This window comes from Colias croceus, chromosome 15 (genome assembly GCF_905220415.1).
Source record: "Colias croceus chromosome 15, ilColCroc2.1".
Lineage (NCBI taxonomy): Eukaryota > Metazoa > Arthropoda > Insecta > Lepidoptera > Pieridae > Colias > Colias croceus.
The window spans coordinates 5118262-5140911 of record NC_059551.1 but is presented as its reverse complement, the minus strand read 5'-3'; the positions used below and the strand labels follow the sequence as shown (position 1 = coordinate 5140911).

Genomic DNA, 22650 nt, shown 5'->3' with positions numbered 1-22650 from the left:
GAAAATCACTGAACTATTATAATATTTAACATAATATAATTTACTTAGACCAAATATAATATACCTCTAACTTGACATAATAAATAGATTATTAATAATTACAGATAAACCAAAACTTTGTTAGAGCCTACATTTAAATAAATTCATTCTAATTTATCAGGTAGTAATTTTTTTATTAAAGAATGTATTGTATTTTCAATTATTTTTCAATTATGAATCATCAATGACTACAATGAGAGGGAGGTTTACATAGAGATTCAATATAATTTTTAAGAAGCTACAATTAAAGGGTAGATATGAAACATGAAAATGAGGGTCAAAATTTATGTTCTCAAATTCCCTTAAAATGTCCTTCATTTGTCAGTCATAACTCATAAGCATTAGAAATACACAACGTTCCAAAACTGCTTTTCAACGTCGATTTAATCTTTGCTTTTTTTACGAATAAAGTCAAAAACTACGCTTGTGATAAAAGAAATATATTTTAAACTCTAACTATACCAGTTATCTAGAAAAATAGATCACAATATGGAATCCGAGCGAAGCCGGGACAAGCAAATAGTTTATAATAAGTATAAAAATCAATAATAAACATATTTTAACTACGACTTTATAGATTAATTTATTATCTATTTGTTTAATAATTTACTGATAAATATTCGTAAATATTTTGTAAACGAGACATGGAAATTTCGAAAAGAAATATCAGTTATTAGTCTGTATATGAGATCTGATATGAAACAGGCGCACTTTAACTACTAACATACCAACTTCTGTTTAAGCTTAGAAAACTAGTGTCAATCGCTCATATGAACAGCTAATCACTACTGGTCGATTAAGGAAAGCTGGCATGTTCACAGTACTCACACTTATGCAATTTTACTATACAGTATGTTAAAAAATAAATGGGATTCTAGTGTACCTAGGCTTGAATTGTAAAATGGGTGCGTTGTAGATAATATGAAAGCTCTCATTTAAAATTACAATTTAAAAGTAACTCAATCGATGAACTTAATTATTTATTCTTATGCCTAATCAATTTTATTGTATTATAGTATTGATAGTCATTTAATTATCAAATAATAATTAAATTTCATGTCATATTCAAAATGACGATATAAACAATACAAATAAAACATGTGCTCACTCCCAATACCTAATAAGCGAAACCTTAGCACGTAAGAGATAAGGCTACATTAAGTACAATAAAAGCTGTATTGTTCAGCTATGTATGAAAATTTTAACTTACTGCGTTTACATTTAGTTTACAAAACTTATTAAAATTGTTACATAATTTAACCTAGGTAAAGAAAAAAAAAATTCTAATCCGCGTGCCGCGAAGTACCTACCTAGTTATCTCGTCGAATATAGTTAGTATTATACACCACTATTTTTAAATCAGTACAAAAACTTTAAGGACATGTTAGCGAATACTTTATTATCGTGATCATGATGTTAGAATTACATAATATCGATAGATAGCAAAGATATAATCATTTTTTTATTTAAGAAAGTCTCACTAAAATCATAGACACATTGCAGAGTTCATTCACTTATTCATTGATAGTATTACCTAACCTTGGGCAATAAAATGAAACAAGAGATGTAGTTACTAACTTTATTTATTTTAATTTCCTAAATTCAAATCTCCCCTTCATACTTCATCCGGGCTTAGGACCGGAATAATTACTTTTTTACAATAAATTAAATAGGTACGTAGGTATGCAATTACAAAACAAACAATATCAAAATCGAATTTTGACGTATAAATTAGGAAGTTAGAATCAGCTGTCTTTTACAATACCTAATCTGTATTGAAAGAAAAAACGATTTTGGCGTGTTTAAGAAGTTAGAACCAGCTGTTTTTTACAATACCTACTCTGTATTGAAAGAAAAAACGATTTTGGCGTGTTTAAGAAATTAGAATCAGCTGTTTTTACAATACCTAATCTGTGTTGAAAGAAAAAACGATTTTGGCGTGTGAAGTTAGAATCAGCTGGTATTTACAATTATCTTAACTAACCTTACAAGTATTTCAATAATAAAATTGTCCTTCAAAATGTCCACCACCATTATCAATACACAGACGTGCACGTTTTATTAAATTGTTTTTTAACGAGAGAAGTAAGTAGGTATGTTTTTTTGTCTTTTCACTTCATCCAATATGCGCTGTTTTAATTATTGTTCGACACTAACCGGCTCACTTTTGTTCACTTCATTTCACTCCACAAAAAGAGGTCCAAGGGTGTGAGATCAGGTGAGCGAGGAGGCCAAGCAACAGGCCCGCCTCGACCGATCCACTGACTTCCAAACTCCGCTGTGAGAAATTCATGAACCGCAGCGTTATTCGACATTCGTACTACGTCGAGGATCCTCTTAAAAATACGCTAGTACATTACACGTTAGCATTTTGTGACAACGCCTGCTGGTAAGCATTTACCACGACGGTTCGTACATTTGGCGATCGAGCGTTCGGGACTCGGGTACTATTATCTGTACATACGTACTGCTGCACTCGCATTTTCTCCACTCAAAAAGAACGCACGAAGCATAAGTACATAATCCCGTGATATGAATTGATATGATATTGTACCAGGAAAAACGTAAACAAACGCGACGAAAAAAAGCAAGTTTTCACTTCCGCTAACAATTAGGCACTGTTTGTCCTTAGGTTTGTCCGTTGTCGCAACGCGTTCGGCGTTGGGGTGCGAACTGCGAACTGCGAACTGCGACGCGGGCGCAGGCCACAGAGGGAAAGGGGGTGGCGGGGTGAAGGATGGCGAGCTTCGACGCGAGTTTGCCGGAATTTATCAATGGAGCTGTCCAGCGGACCTATTCGAAATCGTACGCTAGAAAATTACAACACAATACCTAGTGTGGGTCATTGACTAAGAATAGGTTTAACAATTTTTACATATTTATGTGGACAATTTTGGGACATTTCTATTTGTTAGTGTTTTTAATTATTTCTTACACAAATATGATTGGTTACAGGTACTTAACACCCTGTAAAATTTTATGTACTGATTAAAAAATAGTGGTGTATTATACCTAACGTCTTTGTTTAAATTACATCACCCTGTATTTATAAACAATTGCAAAATAAAATCAATAATTGTCTCCTTCACTCTGATAAGCTAATCTGCGCGCGAGAGAGATGGGCAGACTTTTCATGATGCGTATGCAGTATTGCGTCACGCCGCGCGCGTCTTCATAGACACTACACATGTGCAAAGTGTGAATGTGTTTACGTTCCAGCTCTTCTTAATCGGCCAATACACAGTATAAAACAAAGCTGTAGCTGTAGCTGTCTGTACGTCTTTAAAACTACGCAACGGATTTAAAAGATATTTTTAATAGATAGAGTCATTCAAGAGCAAGGTTTTACTATACAGTTTGTTAAGTTTTATACAAAGAGAGCGAAGCTGTGGGTGGAAATCTAGTATAGAATATTAAAAACACCATCTTCTAACGGTGCGTATTATCAAACGAACAGAGCTAGAGCAAGAGAATTATTATGAAGGCACATGCATTATACAGATGTATAATGCATCTGCCCGTTATTACCCCTCTAGGGGACATGGGACTTCACTTTTTTAAGAACGATGACGATGACTACACGTTTTATTTCCTCAAAAAAAAGGTTATAATATTTTTGCTATGCTCTTTTTTCCGTTTCATGACAGAGGGAGTAATAAAAAGGATAGTATGCGAAAGGGTCAAGATATCAACAAATACATCTATTTCACTTTAATCTACTACTATAGTATTTTATTATCTGTTCTACTACTTCGACGTCCACGTATACTCTACTTCTATAATATTCAGCTTTTTACTAAGAGTGTCAAGTAGTTTAAATATTTCATCTAAGTAACTTTTTTATTTTTTTTTTCTTGCACGATTCATATTTTCTGAGAGTGATGGTAGTGTTGAAAGTTAAAAAATTTTAAATATTAAGTATGTACTTAATTTAACCCATTGAGCCCCGAGCGGCCCAATCGGTCCACGACAGTCGACACAATAGATTTTCTATTGTGTCTGTGATTCCGGGGCCTGAGTTATTAAGTTGTAAAAGTAAACTTCACTACTAATCTTTATAAATATAAATTTATAAATAAATTAAGCAGTAATACCTACGTACTGAGCAGGCAAGCTGATTAGGAATTTTTACGAATTTAATTGATTGAATAGCAAGTAAATAACTGCACAATGACCACATTTGGTTTTGGCGGTCATCTTGGATTTAAAATTGTCATTCTTTATTTCAACATATTTTGTTAAAAACAACCGACTTCAAAAACAGAAAAGTAAAAAATAAAAATGATTTGATATTATTAATTACTACATACTTACTATTTAGATGTGCTAATATTTTTATTCAATACTTATTAGTGTAATTTTCAACACAAATCAAACGAGCCCAAACTCGATAAAGTTGAGCCAATATATTACTAAGTTCCTATGCCCACCTTCCGATTCCATCATCAAATCAGCTCTGTCATGATAATGTGTCATCGCTATCCTATTTAGGTACATACGTATACAAAATTTGAGCTCAATCGGTTAGCGGGAAGTGAATCAAAGTTACTTGCTACATTCCAATTAAGTCATCGAGTACAGACAAAAATGCTCATAAAATAAAAACTACTGAGCCTAGCCGAATAAAATTTTTGAATCATGTAAAAAATCATGTAAATCGGTTCAGAAACCTCGGAGTAATCGATGTACATACATAAAAAATATACCGGCCGAATTGATAACCTCCTACTTTTTTTGAAGTCGGTTAAAAATAAAGAATCTGCAATAAGGATGTCTCTGTTTGTTTCAGTAATCTCAGTAACGCTTAATATGAATTTAATTGGATAATAGTTTATCTTATAAAACTTAGTATTATACCATTAAGGGCCGATTTTTCAATCTTTGGTTAAAATTTATCCGTCCAATAAAGTATTACACGAACATTTTATAATGTCACCTGTAAACTGTCATATACGGACAATTAGAATACATTTTTGATTCGGATTGAAAAATCAGCCCTTAATTTAATAATAAGTAGGTAAATAAAAATATAGACATTGGACACTGGGTAGTGCAGAAAATAAGTTCCCGACTATGACATAATATGATTTTGAACCATATTTAAGTTTAATTGCAAAATAAATAATTGATATATAGGTACTTATCTATTTATGTAATTAGTAAATTATACCTCGTACGGAAAAGATGTTCATTCTAAACGTTAGCATTCTATTAATCAGTCTGGTCCATCATCAAAGTATATTATGTGAATGTATAAACAAAAATAGGTGTCAAATGAGACAAAAGCGATAACAAAATTAATATAAAAAATCGGTTAAGTGCGAGGTGGACTCGCGACGCTAAAGGTTCAGCACAAATATTTATAAACTATTGCATAGTTTTTATCTCAGATTTTGAGCGCGGCGACCGAATGTAAAAATTCCGTAACGAAATACCTAACACCCCCTACTAGACCGGCACAGCGATGTGATGCTATAGGTACATTATACAATAGCTTTACCGCGGCAGTCATCGAGTGCCACACGTATTTTTTTCTTTAGATGTTCCTATTTTATCGCAATATTTTGGTATTAATAATATTTTAAAATACGTCCTGTTTTATTTACCCGATAATATACCGATACCTATCTATTATACAATCAGCTCAAGAAAAGCGCCTCACGCTTTTTGGCAAATATACTATGTATTGGTAAACTACACACTTAACTTTATACTATATGCCTTTGAACTCGTAGCACAGAATACATAATAGTAGCTAAACGCTACAGAACGGACACTCTCCGCCTCCCGTCAAAATTAAACACTTACCTCACCCCGCACGATCAGACATAAAATGGTCCATATTTTTCTACAGGGACGATACGCAACGAAGAATGACAACATTAATCAAATTGACTTAAAGTAATTTTATTATTTTGGATTTGTAATTATCGTTTTTCGTAGAAAATGGTTAGATATTGTGCTGTTTACGGATGTATTTTATCAGAAAAACGCGAATTTTTTTTACGCTAGTCAAAAATGTGCCAACCATAAAGCGTTAACACACACATTTGCAGTCTCTACAGTGTGACTGTCAAAACGATAATTTTGTATGGAGTGTCCGGGGTGTGCTCGTAGTAAAAGTCGAAAACGGAGCGGTTGTCACAACAATCACTACCTTTACTACATAGTATAAATAAAACAAAGTCGCTTTCTCTGTCCCTATATCCCTATGTATGATTAAATCTTTAAAACTTTGCAACAGATTTCGATGCGGTTTTTTTAATAGATAGAGTGATTCAAGAGGAAGGTCTAAGTATATAATTTACTAGCTTACCGCCCGCGGCTTCGCCCGCTTTCTCTTAAAACGATTTGAGATTTTAACTATCCTATCTCTCAAGTTGGATCGAACTGCACATGCACATGGTGTGCGAATTTTATTATGATCGGTTAAGTGGTTTAGGAGTCCATTGAGGACAAACATTGTGACACGAGATTTATATATATTAAGATAGCTTTCGTACACATTACATAAAATAAAACGATATAATTATGTTGGAGATATCAGAATTAAAATTAACCGTTTGGAAGTTGTCGACGAAAACGCTTTCAAAACCCTTTGATATATAACATAATAATTTATTGTGGAATTGTGTTCATATACAGGTCTACAGAAAAGTTCGCGACAGGACATGTCTATGTCTAAAAGATAATATACTATATCAATTTTAATTGTTTAATAATGGGAAATATGAAGCAGTAATTGGGAAGCTTCTTAGACTAATACGGTAGTAATCCTTATCATTTTAAATACGTCAGTCAGCTTGAGTATTTCATGAAAAATTTTATTGCCTTTTAAATTATGCAAATTTAATGAATATGTAAGGAACAGCAAGAGCAAAATAATGCGTTACGAAGTAGGTAATATTACGTCGTTCTTTCGAACGGCGCCCTAAGTCAGGCGTGCGACAAGCTGTGTATGTGCGACTAGTTTGTTCTAGTACGAAAATCTCATGAAATTATTGTAAAGTCACCAGTCCTCGATAGCTGTACAAAATTTGAATTAAATCCGTCGAGCTAAAGTGGGTTGAAATCGTGTGTAAAGAAGTCGGTTAGTTTACGTAAGGAAATATAAATTCCCGGCCACCCTTATCAGGATAGTAAGATAAATCCATGAAATTTTTCTATTGTTACCGAACTTTGATAAGTATACCAAATTTAATTAAATCCGTCGGTTGAATGTGGGTCAAAATCGAATCGAAATGAGAATTGGTTAAATACAATATATATGTTTTAAGCTGATCCTGGCTATCCTTATAGGATAAAAGGATAATTTTAATATTATTGTATTGTCACCGGACCTTGATAAGTGTACGAAATTTGAATAAAATCCGTCGGTTTTAAGTGGAAAAATCGAGAGGGGTCGGTTACATAAAAACATACAGGTGAAGCTAATAAAAGCGTGTTAATAATAATTAATAAACAACGAATCATAATTTACTTTCCATCTTTAAACACATATTTAAACAAATGATAATTCATTTTGCTTGCAATGAATTATCTTTTGTTTAAATTTAACAAGTTCAAAAGGTTAGTGATAAAATTCTCTAATTAACAGTTTATGAAGGTGTAAAATGTTAAGACATATAATCACAGATATTGATAATTAAAAGACAATAATGATGTAATTTTGTATATTATTTGTTCATAGAAATTCAAACTTTGCAATTTTAAAAACTGACAAATATTTTATTTAAAGTCAGTTAAAAAGGCTTCAAAATGTATTGATTTTATTTCATTTTCTGTACTGTAACATAACGAGACACATAAGTGAATATGTTTGCAATTTTCATAGACTACAATGCAAAAGGATTGACGTAATAATAATTATTATATTGCGACGAAATGAAAGAGATTTTTTAAATTTATTTTAAAAGTATTCGATGTAATTTATAAACATTTGAAAATTTATGAATCCGTTACCCTGTTAATGAAAATAACGTGAATTCGAATTCCGCGTCCTATCGACTTTATCCTTTCTTAAAACATTTTTTTTTAGAAATAGCCAGGCATTTGACTGCACCATGGTAAGTAGTGATAAAGCCTATTCACTTTTGAGAGCGTGCAGTTAAGCAGAACATTAGCCAAAGTGCAAGCGGTAGAAAACTGAAAGACACGAAATCTTACGTCTGTGATCAAGACTAAGAAGTTTACTCTTGGTCAAATTCGCGTCCGCTATCAGCCTAACAGCTGGTCTTTCCACCAAATCCAATGCTCCCAGATGCGTCTTCGCAGACCCAGCCCCTAAATTGCTTAAGTACACACGATCGAACTTATTTTATTATTTATTTAGTTTTAGAAGCTGTTCCGGTGTGAAATACAGCCTGACCTTAGATAAAATGCCGAGCTTTTTTGCGGCCAATCGAGCTTTGGATTCGATGAAAGTACCGAAGTTAAGATTCGATGACAGAGTTACACCTAACAGGTCGATATGGTCAGCTACTTTAGTATCTTCATTCTGAAATGTAGGAGTTAACTCGAAGTTTATAAAAAGTCATAGGCTCTACATAAGAATAACTTACACAAATACACATGCTGACTATACTCAATACACATTTACACGATGTCTCTATAAAGCTTAAAATAAGATACCAATTGGAATTGTCCCGACTGTTTGTTTATCCTCGTTTCAAGCTTATTTTAAGTACATAATTGATACATACGCTATATAAAATTTAATTACCTAATTAAACATTTTTTATTTAATTAAGTAAAATAATATTATTTAGATGTTTTAAGCATTTTTCGAAACTTCCAGAACTATTTTCCCAATTAATATCAAATGCATTTAAATTAAAAATATCGTATTAAAGTTCACTTACTTTTATAAACTAATGGCATTTGGCACCTTTCACGATATAAATAAATTTTAATAACCGATAAAGAATAACCCAAATAAACATATCTGCATGAGATAAGGAGCAGCTGCATTTAGTATAAAAAGTGCATCTTCTGAGGGATAAGGTACAGTTACCGTTCGGTCTGGCAACCATGAAGACTGTCTTGGTCCTAGCGAGTTTGGTGGCCCTAGCTTTAGCCGGGAGCATTGTAGTTCCACAGAAATCCTCTGTCGACTACAAGGTGAAAAAAGGTAATCTATTTCTCTGTCTTATATGATCAATGATGAAGTTTTTAATATTCACTTCATTAATAACTCAGCCTCCGGAATCACAGACACAATAGAAAATCTATTGTGTCGTGGTCAGATCGGGCCGCTCGGGGCTCAATGAGTTAATTATTAAATAGACCTTAATTATTATGAACCTAATGTTACACTCTGCTTTTGTATGTAGGAAATACTTGTTTTTGTTAAAGTGTTTGTAAAAATCGCTATCTTTAAATACATTTTGTTTTGTTAAAGTCTCTAAATTGTCATAGATTTTTATTTATACAAATTAAACTCCATAAAAATTCAATATAAATTCATAATGTCTCTAAAAATAATATAATACCGATTTTTAGTTCCAAATTGCCATTTTCCTTGTTTACAGTTGACAATGACTTCGTTGTGAGGCAACAACAACTTTTGAAGCTTTTGTACCACAGCAGCCAACTGAACCCTGAAGCTGAATACTACAAAATCGGAAAGGACTATGACATCGAAGCACACATTGGTGATTACACGGTGAGTAAATATGGTATATAATTGGCAAATTCAAAATTCAAAGTTTTAAAATTACCGTGCCTACTTTTCTGTTTTGTAATAAAGATTTAAGGAAATGCTCACCTTAAGAAAACATGATACACATTATGTTATAAATCTCTTATTTTGGATTTTTTAAATGTTAAAGTCACTTATTTTCGTACATTTCAGAACCAAAAAGCTGTTCAAGAATTCTTGAACTTATGGAAAGTGGGATTCCTCCCCAAGAACATTCCTTTCTCGATCTTCAACGAGAAATCCAAACAAGAAGCCGTAGCTTTGTTCCACGTGTTTTACTACGCTAAGGACTTCAACGTCTTCTACAAGACTGCCGCTTTTACCCGCGTCTACTTGAACGAAGGCCAATTCTTGTATGCTTACTACATTGCTGTGCTCCACCGTCCCGACACAAAGGGAGTTGTTCTCCCAGCTCCTTATGAAGCCTACCCTGAACTCTTCACCAACGTTGATGTTTGGTACAAAATCAATCGCGTCAGGATGGAAAAAGGCATCAACCCAGTTGAATTCGGATCCGAATACGGTGTTGTCCAAGAAAACGACAAATACGTCTTCTACGCTAACTACTCTGACTACTTTACCTACCCTGGTGAAGAACACAAGATTTCGTACTTCACTGAAGATATTGGTCTTAACGCTTACTACTACTACTTCCACGCTTTCTTCCCATTCTGGTTGGAGAGCGACGTACAGCCCGCTCTGAAGGATCACCGTGGCGAGATCTACTACTACTTCTACCAACAACTCTTGGCTCGCTACTACCTTGAGCGTCTATCAAACGGTATTGGTGAAATTCCTGAATTCGCATGGGACAAGCAAATTGTACCTGGTTACAGGCCAATGATGAAATACTACAACAACTTTGTTCAAAGACCTAAATACTACCAAATTCCTTACGAATCCCAAGTCAAGGAACTGCAAGTACTTAAAGCTTACGAACAGAGCTTCATTCAGTACGTCCAAGAAGGCCAATTCAATGTAAATATTGCATTAATTAGTTGAAAGTATTATTATGAAATAACAAATTTATTTAAAATACTTTGATATTTATTTTCTGTTAACAGTACAACATGGAAGCCGAAAAAAAAGACGTCAAATCTGTCAACTTTGTTGGAAACTTCTGGCAAGGCAATGCTGACTTTGTCGCTAAAATTGGTCCCTGGAAATATTCATACAGCTATGAAGGAATCGCTCGTTACGTTTTGAGTGCTGCTCCTCAATCTTTTGAAAAGTAAGTAATTAAGTTATTGATACTAAATAATCACGTGCTAATCTATATAAATAATTTTTTTTTGTATGTTTTTACTTATAACTCGAGATCTGCTGAACCAATTCTCATGGTTTTAGATTTGTTGGATTTGTCCGCGTAGAATAGCAGAATAAATCCTAAAAACAATAAAACCTAGATCAATAAATATTTTCCAAATAAATATTGTTTGACATTCATGCGTTCAAAAATGTATTTTGTGTAAAATAATTAAATAGAAAATAGGGTGAATAAACTATTGTCTGTATTTTTTTTAAATCAATTATTGAAAAGTGCATTAAAGCAGATACATAAAAATTCCTCAAATATTTGTGTTTACGCGTGCTTTCAAAAATTGATTAGGTATTTTTGGTGGGGGAACTAACCAAGAAGGTTGGTTCGATTAATTATTTAAAAAAATCTATAAAAATGTAAATATTCCAATTATTTGTTACGATTTCGTCGACTGTGTCAACAATATTGCGTAGCTATAAACAAGTTAAATTGCGTTTTGAAGATTGCATCCATTTACGCCGTGCAATTAGCACAGAAGAAGATGAAGAAAATTTTGGTCTATTGATTATTTTACTGGCGACATACACAGGTAGCCCAAGTAAATATGTGCAATATGCAATGACATAACGTGGACATAACAATATGTTCGTCATTATGGTCGGTCAGATCCATTCATTACATTTATATGTAATCCAAAATGGATGGAAATTATTCAAATGTTGCTTCCCTGACAAATATCAAGTGATCGGCACGAAATCACCACACGTGTTTTCAAGCAAAAAATCCGATCACTGATGAGTTACATTAAAAGAACATATCTTTGCGATTATTCAATGATGGATGATGTATTCAATCTAATGACGAAAATCTGGCTTGCAGCATGCACACATTTTAATTTGGTTAGTCGAAAGAATTCGGTCAGATAAAATATATGAGTGTGTGGGGATTGCTAATCCTGAAATCAAACCAGATCGACATGACGTTGTTATCACGAATATAATTCATGGACCGTGTGTAACCATCAACCACCAAACACCATGCATGGTTGACAGCAAGTGTACGAAAAGGTATCCACGAAAATTGATAGCAGAAACCATCACAGGCAACGATGGTTACCCCACTGTATCATCCACATGTTCATCAAAGCCTAAATTAGTTCAGCTAAAAGGTAACACAACATTCATTGACAGGGCGGTACAAAGTTCGCCGGGATAGCTAGTTCTAAAATAAATAAGAATTTTAAAATAGTATTTATATTTTTTTATGCTGCGATAGGAGAGCGCTTGGCCACGAGCTCGCCTGATGGTAAGCTGAGATGTGGCCTAAGATGGAGCGTGCTACCCTAGAATGTACCTGTTCACTCTCATCTTGAAGACCCCCATATTGTACTCATCGGGGAACACAGACTCAGGAAGCATGTTCCAGGCCCAAGCGGTTCGAATAAAGAATGACAATCCGAACCGCTTCGTCCGGGTACATGGAACGTCAACCATGTGGCGATGCCTAGAATCTGTGTGCCTCGATGAACGATGGAAAAACGGAGATGGCGGAATTAGGTCGTGCTATTACGCAGCGCACTCTCCAAAGTGTATCCTGTAAAAAACCGATAGACTTGTCACTCTGCGGCGATGAGTGAGGCTCTTGAGTTTTTTGCCTACTAGCACATCGTCGTTTATGAGCCTCTTTTTACGCCTCTCTATCGCCTCAAGCGTCTCCAGCTGGTTCTTGGCAGATCCATTCCAGAGGTGAGTGCAGTATTCCATGCACGAACGGACTTGTGCTTGGTAGAGATTGAGCAATTGTCACGGACTGAAATACTGCCTCACCTTCGCCAGTATACCAAGCGCTTTCGAGGCTACTTGGGCTTTGTATTCAATGTATTCCAAGAAGCTCAAGGCGGTCAGTTATTGACCCGGATACACCTTGGAAGGACGGAGTCAGGTTGAAAGGACTCCGTTTTGCGGAGAATAGACACGCCTGAGTCTTGGTCGCGTTGAACTTGACCAGATCGGCCTCGCTCCACTCGAAGACAGCCTGTAAGGACAAGTTCATGCATTCGACTATGGCCTACCGTAGCGACTGGATTTGTGACGCACTGGCTCGCGCGCTGGATGCGTATCTCCCCACAACAGTGCTATCGTCTGCGTACTCATAGATACCGGGTCTCAGCAGATCGATATATAAACATAGATATATAAACATTAATTAAAAAAACAGTAATAAAAAATGAGTGAATAAGGATTGTAATATTAAATCTTTTAACCATTTTCAGATACAACTTCCTCCCAAGTGCACTGGACTTCTACCAAACATCTCTTCGTGACCCAGTATTCTACCAGCTTTATAGCAAGATTTTAAAATACTTCATCGAGTTCAAAAAATACCTGGCTCCATACACCCAAGAAGTTCTTCACTACGCTGGAGTCAAGATCAACGACGTTAAGGTCGACAAACTGGTCACCTACTTTGACTACTACGATTTTGATGTAAACAACGCTGTTTGCTTAAGCCAAGAGGAACTGAAATCTAGCAACTTCCCCTTCTATGTTGTCCGCCAACCACGTCTTAACCACAAACCGTTCTCCGTATCCGTTGATGTTAAATCTGATGCTGAAGGCGAAGCCGTATTCAAGATCTTCCTTGGACCTAAATACAGCAGCCAAGGTTACCCCATCTCTCTTGAAGACAACTGGATGAACTTCGTTGAGTTGGACTGGTTCGTGCAGAAGCTTAGCAAGGGACAAAACAAGATTGAGCGTAAATCCTCTGACTTCTACTACGTAAGGCAAGACTCCGCCCCCGTCCGCGAAGTACTCAAGATGCTTGGAGAAGGCAAAGTACCCGTCGACATGTCTGTTAAGCCTGGTGCATTCCCAGAACGTCTTGTTCTACCTAAAGGTAACAAGGGAGGTTATCCATTCCAGATCTTCGTCGTTGCGTACCCCTATCAACAGTCTGCTAAGCAAGTCGAATCCATCAAGGTATTCGCCAACGACAACAAGCCTCTGGGCTACCCTCTGGACCGCCCAGTCAACGAGGTCTACTTCAAGCAGCCCAACATGTTCTTCGAGGATGTCCACGTGTACCACGAGGGAGAACTCTACGCTTATGAGTACAATGTTCCTTACTACACCATTCATCATAACGAAGTTAACAAACACTAAAAGGAGATAGAAAAGTGATTTTTATTATTATTTCAATTTTTATTTAATGTATGTATAAATAAAACAATATTTAACTCTTTATATTTATTTTTTTTTAATCCTGATTCACAAAATTTATTTATATTTATCTAATAGCTAAGCTTATTTATAAACAATCTTATGAATCAATGCAAGAGAGTCCCGTTTTACCCTTTCGGTACGGAACCCTAATAAATGATAAGAAAATAAACAACGAATCATAATTATCTTTCTATCTTGTAAGCACAATGAATTATCTTTTGTTTAAATTTAATAAGTTCAAAAGGTTAGTGATAAAATTCCCCAAGTAGGTAACAGTTTATGAAGGTGTAAAATGATAAGACGTAATCACAGATGTCGATAATAAATTATGAGACAATTATATAATGATGTAATTTTTCCAAAATTCTTATCCTTTCATCAATTAAAAAAAAGACGTAGGCTGTCATTTAAATGTCTACTTGTGTATTTGTGTAACTTCATTTTTTATAACTTAAAACAATTTTGTAGATTTTTTTATGATGGTTTAGGGTCTCATTTGAATCTTATGAAAAAATGAATCTTATCAAAACCTGCTTATCTATGTATGGTCCGAGAAAAAGAAAATAATATACGACGGCCAAGTGTGGGTTGGCAGATGTCACTGTCGTACTTTTGGTTCTTCTACATGCCTGTTTTACTACTTTTATGTTTTTTACAGTTTCTGAAGCATTTAAAGCTGATAAGCTTAATACAAGTAGGCAGATAATAATTTAGTATAATGCTTTCTTAAATTCGTCTACTTCGTTATGTTAAAAATTGTCGAATATTTTATTTAGATGCAGTTAAAATGTATTGATTTTATTTCATTTTACTCTACTTTAACATAACGAGACACATAAGTGAGTATGTTTGCAATTTGCATAGACTACAATGCAAAAGGATTGACGTTATAATTATTAGGTATATTGTGACGAAATGCAAGAGATTTTTAAAATTTATTTTAAAGATATTCAATGTTATTTATAAACATTTGAAAATTTATGAATCCGTTACCCTGTTAATGAAAATAACGTGAATTCGAATTCCGCGTCCTATCGACTTTATTCTTTTCTGATAAAAATCTCAGAAATGCAATAGAGTTATTAAATTACTACCTGCGCTTCGCGGCTTCACCCGCGTGGGTGTCCGCTCCTGTTGGTTTTAGCGTAATGATAATGTTTAGTCTATAGCCTCCTTCGATAAATGGGATATCTAACGCCGAAAGAATTTTTCAAATCGGACCAGTAGTTCCTGGAATTAGCGCGTTCAAACAAACAAACAAAGCATACTCTAATCTACCTACCTAAACGCTCAATATGGCTCTAAACTCAAGTCTGTTATGAAGGCACATCGTCTATATTAGAAGTTTATAAAAAGTCATAGGCTCTACATCAGAATAACTGACACATGCTGATTATACTTCACTAGCTTTCCGCCTGCGGCTTCGCCCGCGTTTTCATAGAAAAACCCACATAGTTCCCGTTACCGTGAGATTTCCTGGATAAAACCTAGCCTATGTTGCTCAGTGAAGATGCAGCTTTCTAATGGTGAAAGAATTTTCGAAATCGGTCCAGTAGTTTTTGCGTGAAAACCATACATACATACATAATTACAAACCTTTCCTCTTTATAATATTAGTATAGATAATAGATATGTACACATTTAAACGCTGTCTCTATAAAGCTTAAAAATAACATACCAATTGGAATTGTCCCGACTGTTTGTATATCCTCAGTTCAAGCTTATTTAAGTACATAATTGATACGCTATATAAAATTTATACCTACATGAAAAATTTCTATTTAATGAAGTAAAATAATATCTAAATGTTACAAGTATTTTTCGAAACTTCCAGAACTATTTTCCCAATTAATATCAAATGCATTTAAATAATATTATTAAAGTTCTCGTTCTTTCATAAACAAATCTTTAATCGGCACCTCTCATGATATAAATAAATTTTAATATCCGATAAAGAATAACCCCAAATATAAAACATATCTGCATGAGATAAGGAGCAGCTGCATTTAGTATAAAAAGTGCATCTTCTGAGGGATAAGGCACAGTTACCGTTCGGTCTGGCAACCATGAAGACTGTCTTGGTCCTAGCGAGTTTGGTGGCCCTGGCTTTAGCCGGGAGCATTGTAGTCCCACAGAAATCCTCTGTCGACTACAAGGTGAAGAAAGGTAATATATTTCTCTTTCTTATATGATCAATGATGAATTTTTTAATATTATGCACTTTATTAATTTTTAAATAAACCTTAATTATTATTAACCTATTGTTACAATCTGCTTTTGTATGTAGGTAATACTTGTTATTGTTAAAGTGTTTGTAAAATTCGCTATCTTTAAATACATTTCGTTTTATTAGTCTCTAAATTGTCATAGATTTTTATTTATACAAATTCCATACTCCATAAAAAATTCAATATATATTCATAATATCTCTAAAAATAATATAATACCGATTTTTAGTTCCAAATTGCCATTTTCCTTGTTTACAGTTGACAATGACTTCGTTGTGAGGCAACAACAACTTTTGAAGCTTCTGTACCATAGCAGCCAACTGAACCCTGAAGCTGAATACTACAAAATCGGAAAGGACTATGACATCGGAGCACACATTGGTGATTACACTGTGAGTAAATATGGTATATTGGCAAATTCAAAATTCAAGGTTTTAAAATAAACGTGCCTACTTTTCTGTTTTGTAATAAAGATTTAAGGAAATGAAATAGATACTATGTAAAATAAATTAAATTTATGCTCACCTTAAGAAAACATGGTACATATTATGTTATAAATCTCTTATTTCGGATTTTTTAAATGTTAAAGTCACTTATTTTCGTACATTTCAGAACCAAAAAGCTGTTCAAGAATTCTTGAACTTATGGAAAGTGGGATTCCTCCCCAAGAACATTCCTTTCTCGATCTTCAACGAGAAATCCAAACAAGAAGCTGTAGCTTTGTTCCACGTGTTTTACTACGCTAAGGACTTCGACGTCTTCTACAAGACTGCCGCTTTCGCCCGCGTCTACTTGAACGAAGGCCAATTCTTGTATGCTTACTACATTGCTGTGCTCCACCGTCCCGACACAAAGGGAGTTGTTCTCCCAGCTCCTTATGAAGCCTACCCTGAACTCTTCACCAACGTTGATGTTTGGAACAAAATCAACCGCGTCAGGATGGAAAAAGGCATCAACCCAGTTGAATTCGGATCCGAATACGATGTTGTCCAAGAAAACGACAAATACGTCTTCTACGTTCGCTACTCTAACTACTTCTCCTACACTAATGAAGAACACAAGATTTCGTACTTCACTGAAGATATTGGTCTTAACGCTTACTACTACTACTTCCACGCTTTCTTCCCATTCTGGTTGGAGAGCGACGTACAGCCCGCTCTGAAGGATCACCGTGGCGAGATCTACTACTACTTCTACCAACAACTCTTGGCTCGCTACTACCTTGAGCGTCTATCAAACGGTATTGGTGAAATTCCTGAATTCGCATGGGACAAGCAAATTGTATCTGGTTACAGGCCAATGATGAAATACTACAACAACTTTGTTCAAAGACCTAAATACTACCAAATTCCTTACGAATCCCAAGTCAAGGAACTGCAAGTGCTTAAAGCTTACGAACAGAGCTTCATTCAGTACGTCCAAGAAGGCCAATTCAATGTAAATATTGCATTAATTAAATGAAAATATTATTGAGAAATAACGAATTTTTTTAAAATACTTAGATGTTTATTTTCTGTTTAACAGTACAACATGGAAGCCGAAAAAAAAGACGTCAAATCTGTCAACTTTATTGGAAACTTCTGGCAAGGCAATGCTGACTTTGCCGCTAAAATTGGTCCCTGGAAATATCCATACAGTTATGAAGGAATCGCTCGTTACATTTTGGGTGCTGCTCCTCAATCTTTTGAAAAGTAAGTAATTAAGCTATTGATACTAAATCATCACGTGCTAATTCTAAAATAAATAAGAATTTTAAAATAGTATTTATATATAAACATTATTTTTAAAACAGTAATAACAAATAAGTGAATAAGGATTGTAATATTAACCCTATTAACCATTTTCAGATACAACTTCCTCCCAAGTGCACTGGACTTCTACCAATCATCTCTTCGTGACCCAGTATTCTACCAGCTTTACAGCAAGATCTTAAAATACTTTATCGAGTTCAAAAAATCCCTGGCTCCATACACCCAAGAAGTTCTTCACTACGCTGGAGTCAAGATCAACGACGTTAAGGTCGACAAACTGGTCACTTACTTTGACTACTACGATTTCGATGTAAACAACGCTGTTTGCTTAAGCCAAGAGGAACTGAAATCTAGCAACTTCCCCTTCTTTGTTGTCCGCCAACCACGTCTTAACCACAAATCGTTCTCCGTATCCATTGATGTTAAATCTGATGTTGAAGGCGAAGCCGTATTCAAGATCTTCTTTGGGCCTAAATACAACAGCCAAGGTTATCCCATCTCTCTTGAAAACAACTGGATGAACTTCGTTGAGTTGGACTGGTTCGTGCAGAAGCTTAGCAAGGGACAAAACAAGATTGAGCGTAAATCCTCTGACTTCTACTACGTAAGGCAAGACTCCGCCCCCGTCCGCGAAGTACTCAAGATGCTTGGAGAAGGCAAAGTACCCGTCGACATGTCTGTTAAGCCTGGTGCATTCCCAGAACGTCTTGTTCTGCCTAAGGGTAACAAGGGAGGTTATCCATTCCAGATCTTCGTCGTTGCGTACCCCTATCAACAGTCTGCTAAGCAAGTCGAATCCATCAAGGTATTTGCCAACGACAATAAGCCTCTGGGCTACCCTCTGGACCGCCCAGTCAATGAGGTCTACTTCAAGCAACCCAACATGTTCTTCGAGGATGTTCGCGTGTACCACGAGGGAGAGCTCTACCCTTGTAACACTGTTCCTCTTATCGAAGTTAAGAAACACTAAAAGGAGAGAGAAAAGTGATTTATATTATTATTATTTCAATTTTTATTTAATGTATGTATAAATAAAACAATATTAAACTATTTATATTTTATTTTATTTTATCCTGGTTCACATAATTCATTCATATTAATCAAATAGCTAAGCTTATTTATAAGTAACTCTAAGAAATCAATGTAAGTTGTCGGAAAAGTAACCTAAATAATTACTAGTAATCTTTTGATGATATATTGAAATTTTTTTAAAGAAATAATTACTTGCTTTTGACTTTTCATCGATTAGAGCTTGTCTATGAAAAGGGAATCCTAAAGGCAAAGGATTCAGATTAACTTCACTACTATTATAGGAATCATCAGAAGGTATTACGATAGCAAATAAAGTCATATTTAACCCCTCTTCTAAGCCCTTCGGTAAAATTAAATTTTCTGGAAACATAGAAAGATTAAACTTATTTTTCTTTGCGTACACTAGATTCTTGTTATAATAATCATCAAATGAAAATTTTTCCGATGTTAAAGGGTTCCAACTAATAACATTTAAGCCTTTTTTAAGTTTAAATAGGAACGAATCTAATTCATAAAATTTCGAATGCTTTTCCCAGCACTCATTTTGATCACATTCGGGGCCTAAAAATAATTTGACTATAGCATTGTCATTTATTTTAGATTCAATAGTAAAGTTAAATGTAAACGGTGAATGTTTCAGTCTTTTCTGTCTTGCTGAATACATTATTTTAGAATTCTTCAATATATTATCATCATTGTGAAACAGTTTCATTAAGCTCATTTGATAGTAATCAAAATACGTTGTTATTTTATCAAAACTTGTATCAATAATATTGATATTGTCTGTTTCGTATTTTGAAAAATCGAAGGGTTCAAGAGTACTTGAAAATTCTTTAAAATATTTAAGTAGTACATGAATCATCTGCCAGTATAGCGGATCTCGTAAAGTTGTTTGAGGGTTGTGTAGTACAGATGGGGATGGATTATATCTGAAAATAAATGTTATTTTTAGTACATCAATTGTAAAAAAAAAGCAACGAACTTTAAATTTTGTTGTGTACTGCTAAAATAGTAGTTATATAGTTTTACATTCCATAAACCAAATTGTTAACCTTATTTGTTGCTAAATGTGCTCTTATTATTTTTAAAGTTATTATAATTTAAATCTCTTATAACTTACTCGGTTTGTTCTAATACTCGACATTTCAATACTTACACTTACTTAAAATTTTTGATGATAAGTATTGAATAAAGCATTCATAAATTACCTGTCTTTGGGAAAGCCACTTCCTCCATATCCAAAAAGTGATTTGACAATTTTAGCCGTTTCTACACCTTCGAAATTGGCTCTTATTAATTTTGCCAACAAATCAATGTAATTGTCCTCTGTCAATGAAATTTTAGTCCCGTTGTCCTGAAATATGTAAAAATACTCATAATTGAACAAATAATATATTTTTAATATAATTATTTTTATTAACTACTGTATCAGTTGTGAATGTGGCTTCTGACCTGAATGTACTGAATCTAGGCAACAATTTTTTTATATAACATAAAAAAATATTTACTTAAAAGAAAAGCAAAATTTAAGGTTTCAGCAAGTTGTTTCTCACTTTTAAAACAATAAAACATACCATGTAAATTACTCCTCTAGAAATGCATTCTCTTATTGCTATATCTATTGCTTTGATGCGAGCCTGGTCATCACTCCATTGCGGCAAAATTGAAGATCTTGTGGGGAACGGAAGTCCATTATCATGCAGTAAATAGGGATTATAATCTCGGAAACAATGAGACTCGCTGGACGCATTTCGAACGCGTAAATGTTCCTTCTCTAAATTGTATCTTGCTAGAAGCTGCTGGTGAATATAATAATATTGTTCAGCATATCTTGGATCCACTCCCGAGAGTTCATCATTGCTAATCCAAAATGGAAATTTAAGATGGACTCCATAATAATAAGAATTCAATCCAATGTCCTCCCTAAAATACTCCACATCTCCTACGCACGCATCATTTATCAAATTCCAACTCGAATAGTTTGCATTAATAATAATTTCGTCGTTTTCTTTATATATTTCATTTATTTTTGCTTCTGCAGCATCAAACTTGTCATTTTTACTTTTTAATTGGAATGCTTTTATGATGGCATCACTGTTTATGTAGTAGTTGGGATTAACAATGAAGGGTGGATCATATTCTTTTGAATATGCGTCAATTCTATACAGTGAAATTAATCGCCAGGCATAATCAAGCATGTCTTTGTTGATATTATCACGTGCCCAGTCGCGAATAATATATAAATTTTCTTTGTCAACTTTTTGAAAGATTCTAAATAATGCTATAGTCGCGTCTCTCATGTTATCATCATATATATTAAATGTTAGTCCCTTCATGGCATGCCCATTTTCAACATGCTTAAGGAGAATCTTAAAATTTTCATCTTCCTAAAAAATAAATAAAACTTTATAAAATAACCATAAAATTTATGACAAAAAATATCTCATAAGTATGCTAAAAAAATATGCTATTTTTATACCTGGCCAAATAATTCTACTAGGCGTAAATTATTATAAGAGTTTTGCGATTCCGAATTCAAAAAGCCGGGTACGATGAACTTTAGTGATTGCTCTATATTCTTAAAAAGTTCTGAAAAGGAAAAATACGTTAAAAACTTACAAATAGATTAGATGTTTTAAAAAGATAGAAATATGGCATACATTAAAGAGCTTTTTGTAGCCAGTATTATGTAAAGAATAGTTAAAATAATAAAAAAGGGGAAATGATCGAACATAAAGTTAATTGAGGCAAATGTCACCTTGTGCATATCATAAAAAATATAAATTGAAAGTAATCAATGAATTAAGGAAGATTTTGATTTAAAATCCTATAACTGTGGATCTATTCACTCAACATAGTTAATTACTCACCTCCTTCGCCTAATATCCCCGCAAATTCCATAGACTTGCTGGGAACAGGGACCGTTAAAATTTGCCCCAGGAAGAACAGCCACAGGAACATTTTCAACAAATAGCCTTGCCACATGACAATTGTATTGGCTTTTCACCACTGAATTTAGAAAATAGTAAACAACTCTTATATGCAACTCAACGTGTTACTGTTTCTGTGCGGTCAATTGAAATCCTGGGGTCGTTTTAATAGGAATAATACTCGTACACTCGCGGAGAGTATCTAATGCATCGCAAAATATCAAGTATATTACATAATCCATTATTTCCAAGGAAAAAACAGTAAACAGTAAAATATGTAACATGTGTTTCTCATTTTTTGTCGAATTCTTAACCTGACTGTAAAAATATTCTCTTTATAGAGATATAATGAAATATATAATTATGTTCGTTGTTCTCAAAAGTTTGCAACCTAACCCTTCCCCTTATCCTTACCAAGGATCAGGTCAAGACGTTGAACGTTACATTAATCAACTTGACGAATTGTCCTTTAGTCATTCAATTAA

General features: G+C 34.2%; 3 protein-coding genes across 3 annotated transcripts; 2 read left to right on the top strand and 1 right to left on the bottom strand.

The window, feature by feature from the left end:
* The first annotated feature begins 9069 nt into the window (after nt 1–9069).
* LOC123698206 (arylphorin subunit alpha-like) lies at nt 9070–10741 on the top strand. The gene is made up of 3 exons (XM_045644793.1): nt 9070–9169; nt 9570–9703; nt 9893–10741. The coding sequence occupies exons 1-3, from the start codon at nt 9070–9072 to the stop codon at nt 10739–10741; spliced, it is 1083 nt and encodes a 360-aa protein (XP_045500749.1).
* On the top strand, nt 10654–19255 carry LOC123697704 (arylphorin subunit alpha-like). The gene is made up of 8 exons (XM_045644236.1): nt 10654–10717; nt 10804–10970; nt 13273–14104; nt 16264–16390; nt 16711–16844; nt 17065–17889; nt 17977–18143; nt 18300–19255. Exons 2-8 carry the CDS (start codon nt 10810–10812, stop codon nt 19171–19173), a joined length of 3120 nt encoding a protein of 1039 aa, XP_045500192.1. The 5' UTR covers nt 10654–10717; nt 10804–10809; the 3' UTR covers nt 19174–19255.
* Nucleotides 19249–22306, bottom strand: LOC123697703 (arylphorin subunit alpha-like). The gene is made up of 5 exons (XM_045644235.1): nt 22106–22306; nt 21715–21824; nt 20810–21622; nt 20444–20589; nt 19249–20164 (listed from the first exon to the last, which is right to left on the bottom strand). The coding sequence occupies exons 1-5, from the start codon at nt 22218–22220 to the stop codon at nt 19342–19344; spliced, it is 2007 nt and encodes a 668-aa protein (XP_045500191.1). The 5' UTR covers nt 22221–22306; the 3' UTR covers nt 19249–19341.
* Between the last annotated feature and the right edge of the window lie 344 nt (nt 22307–22650).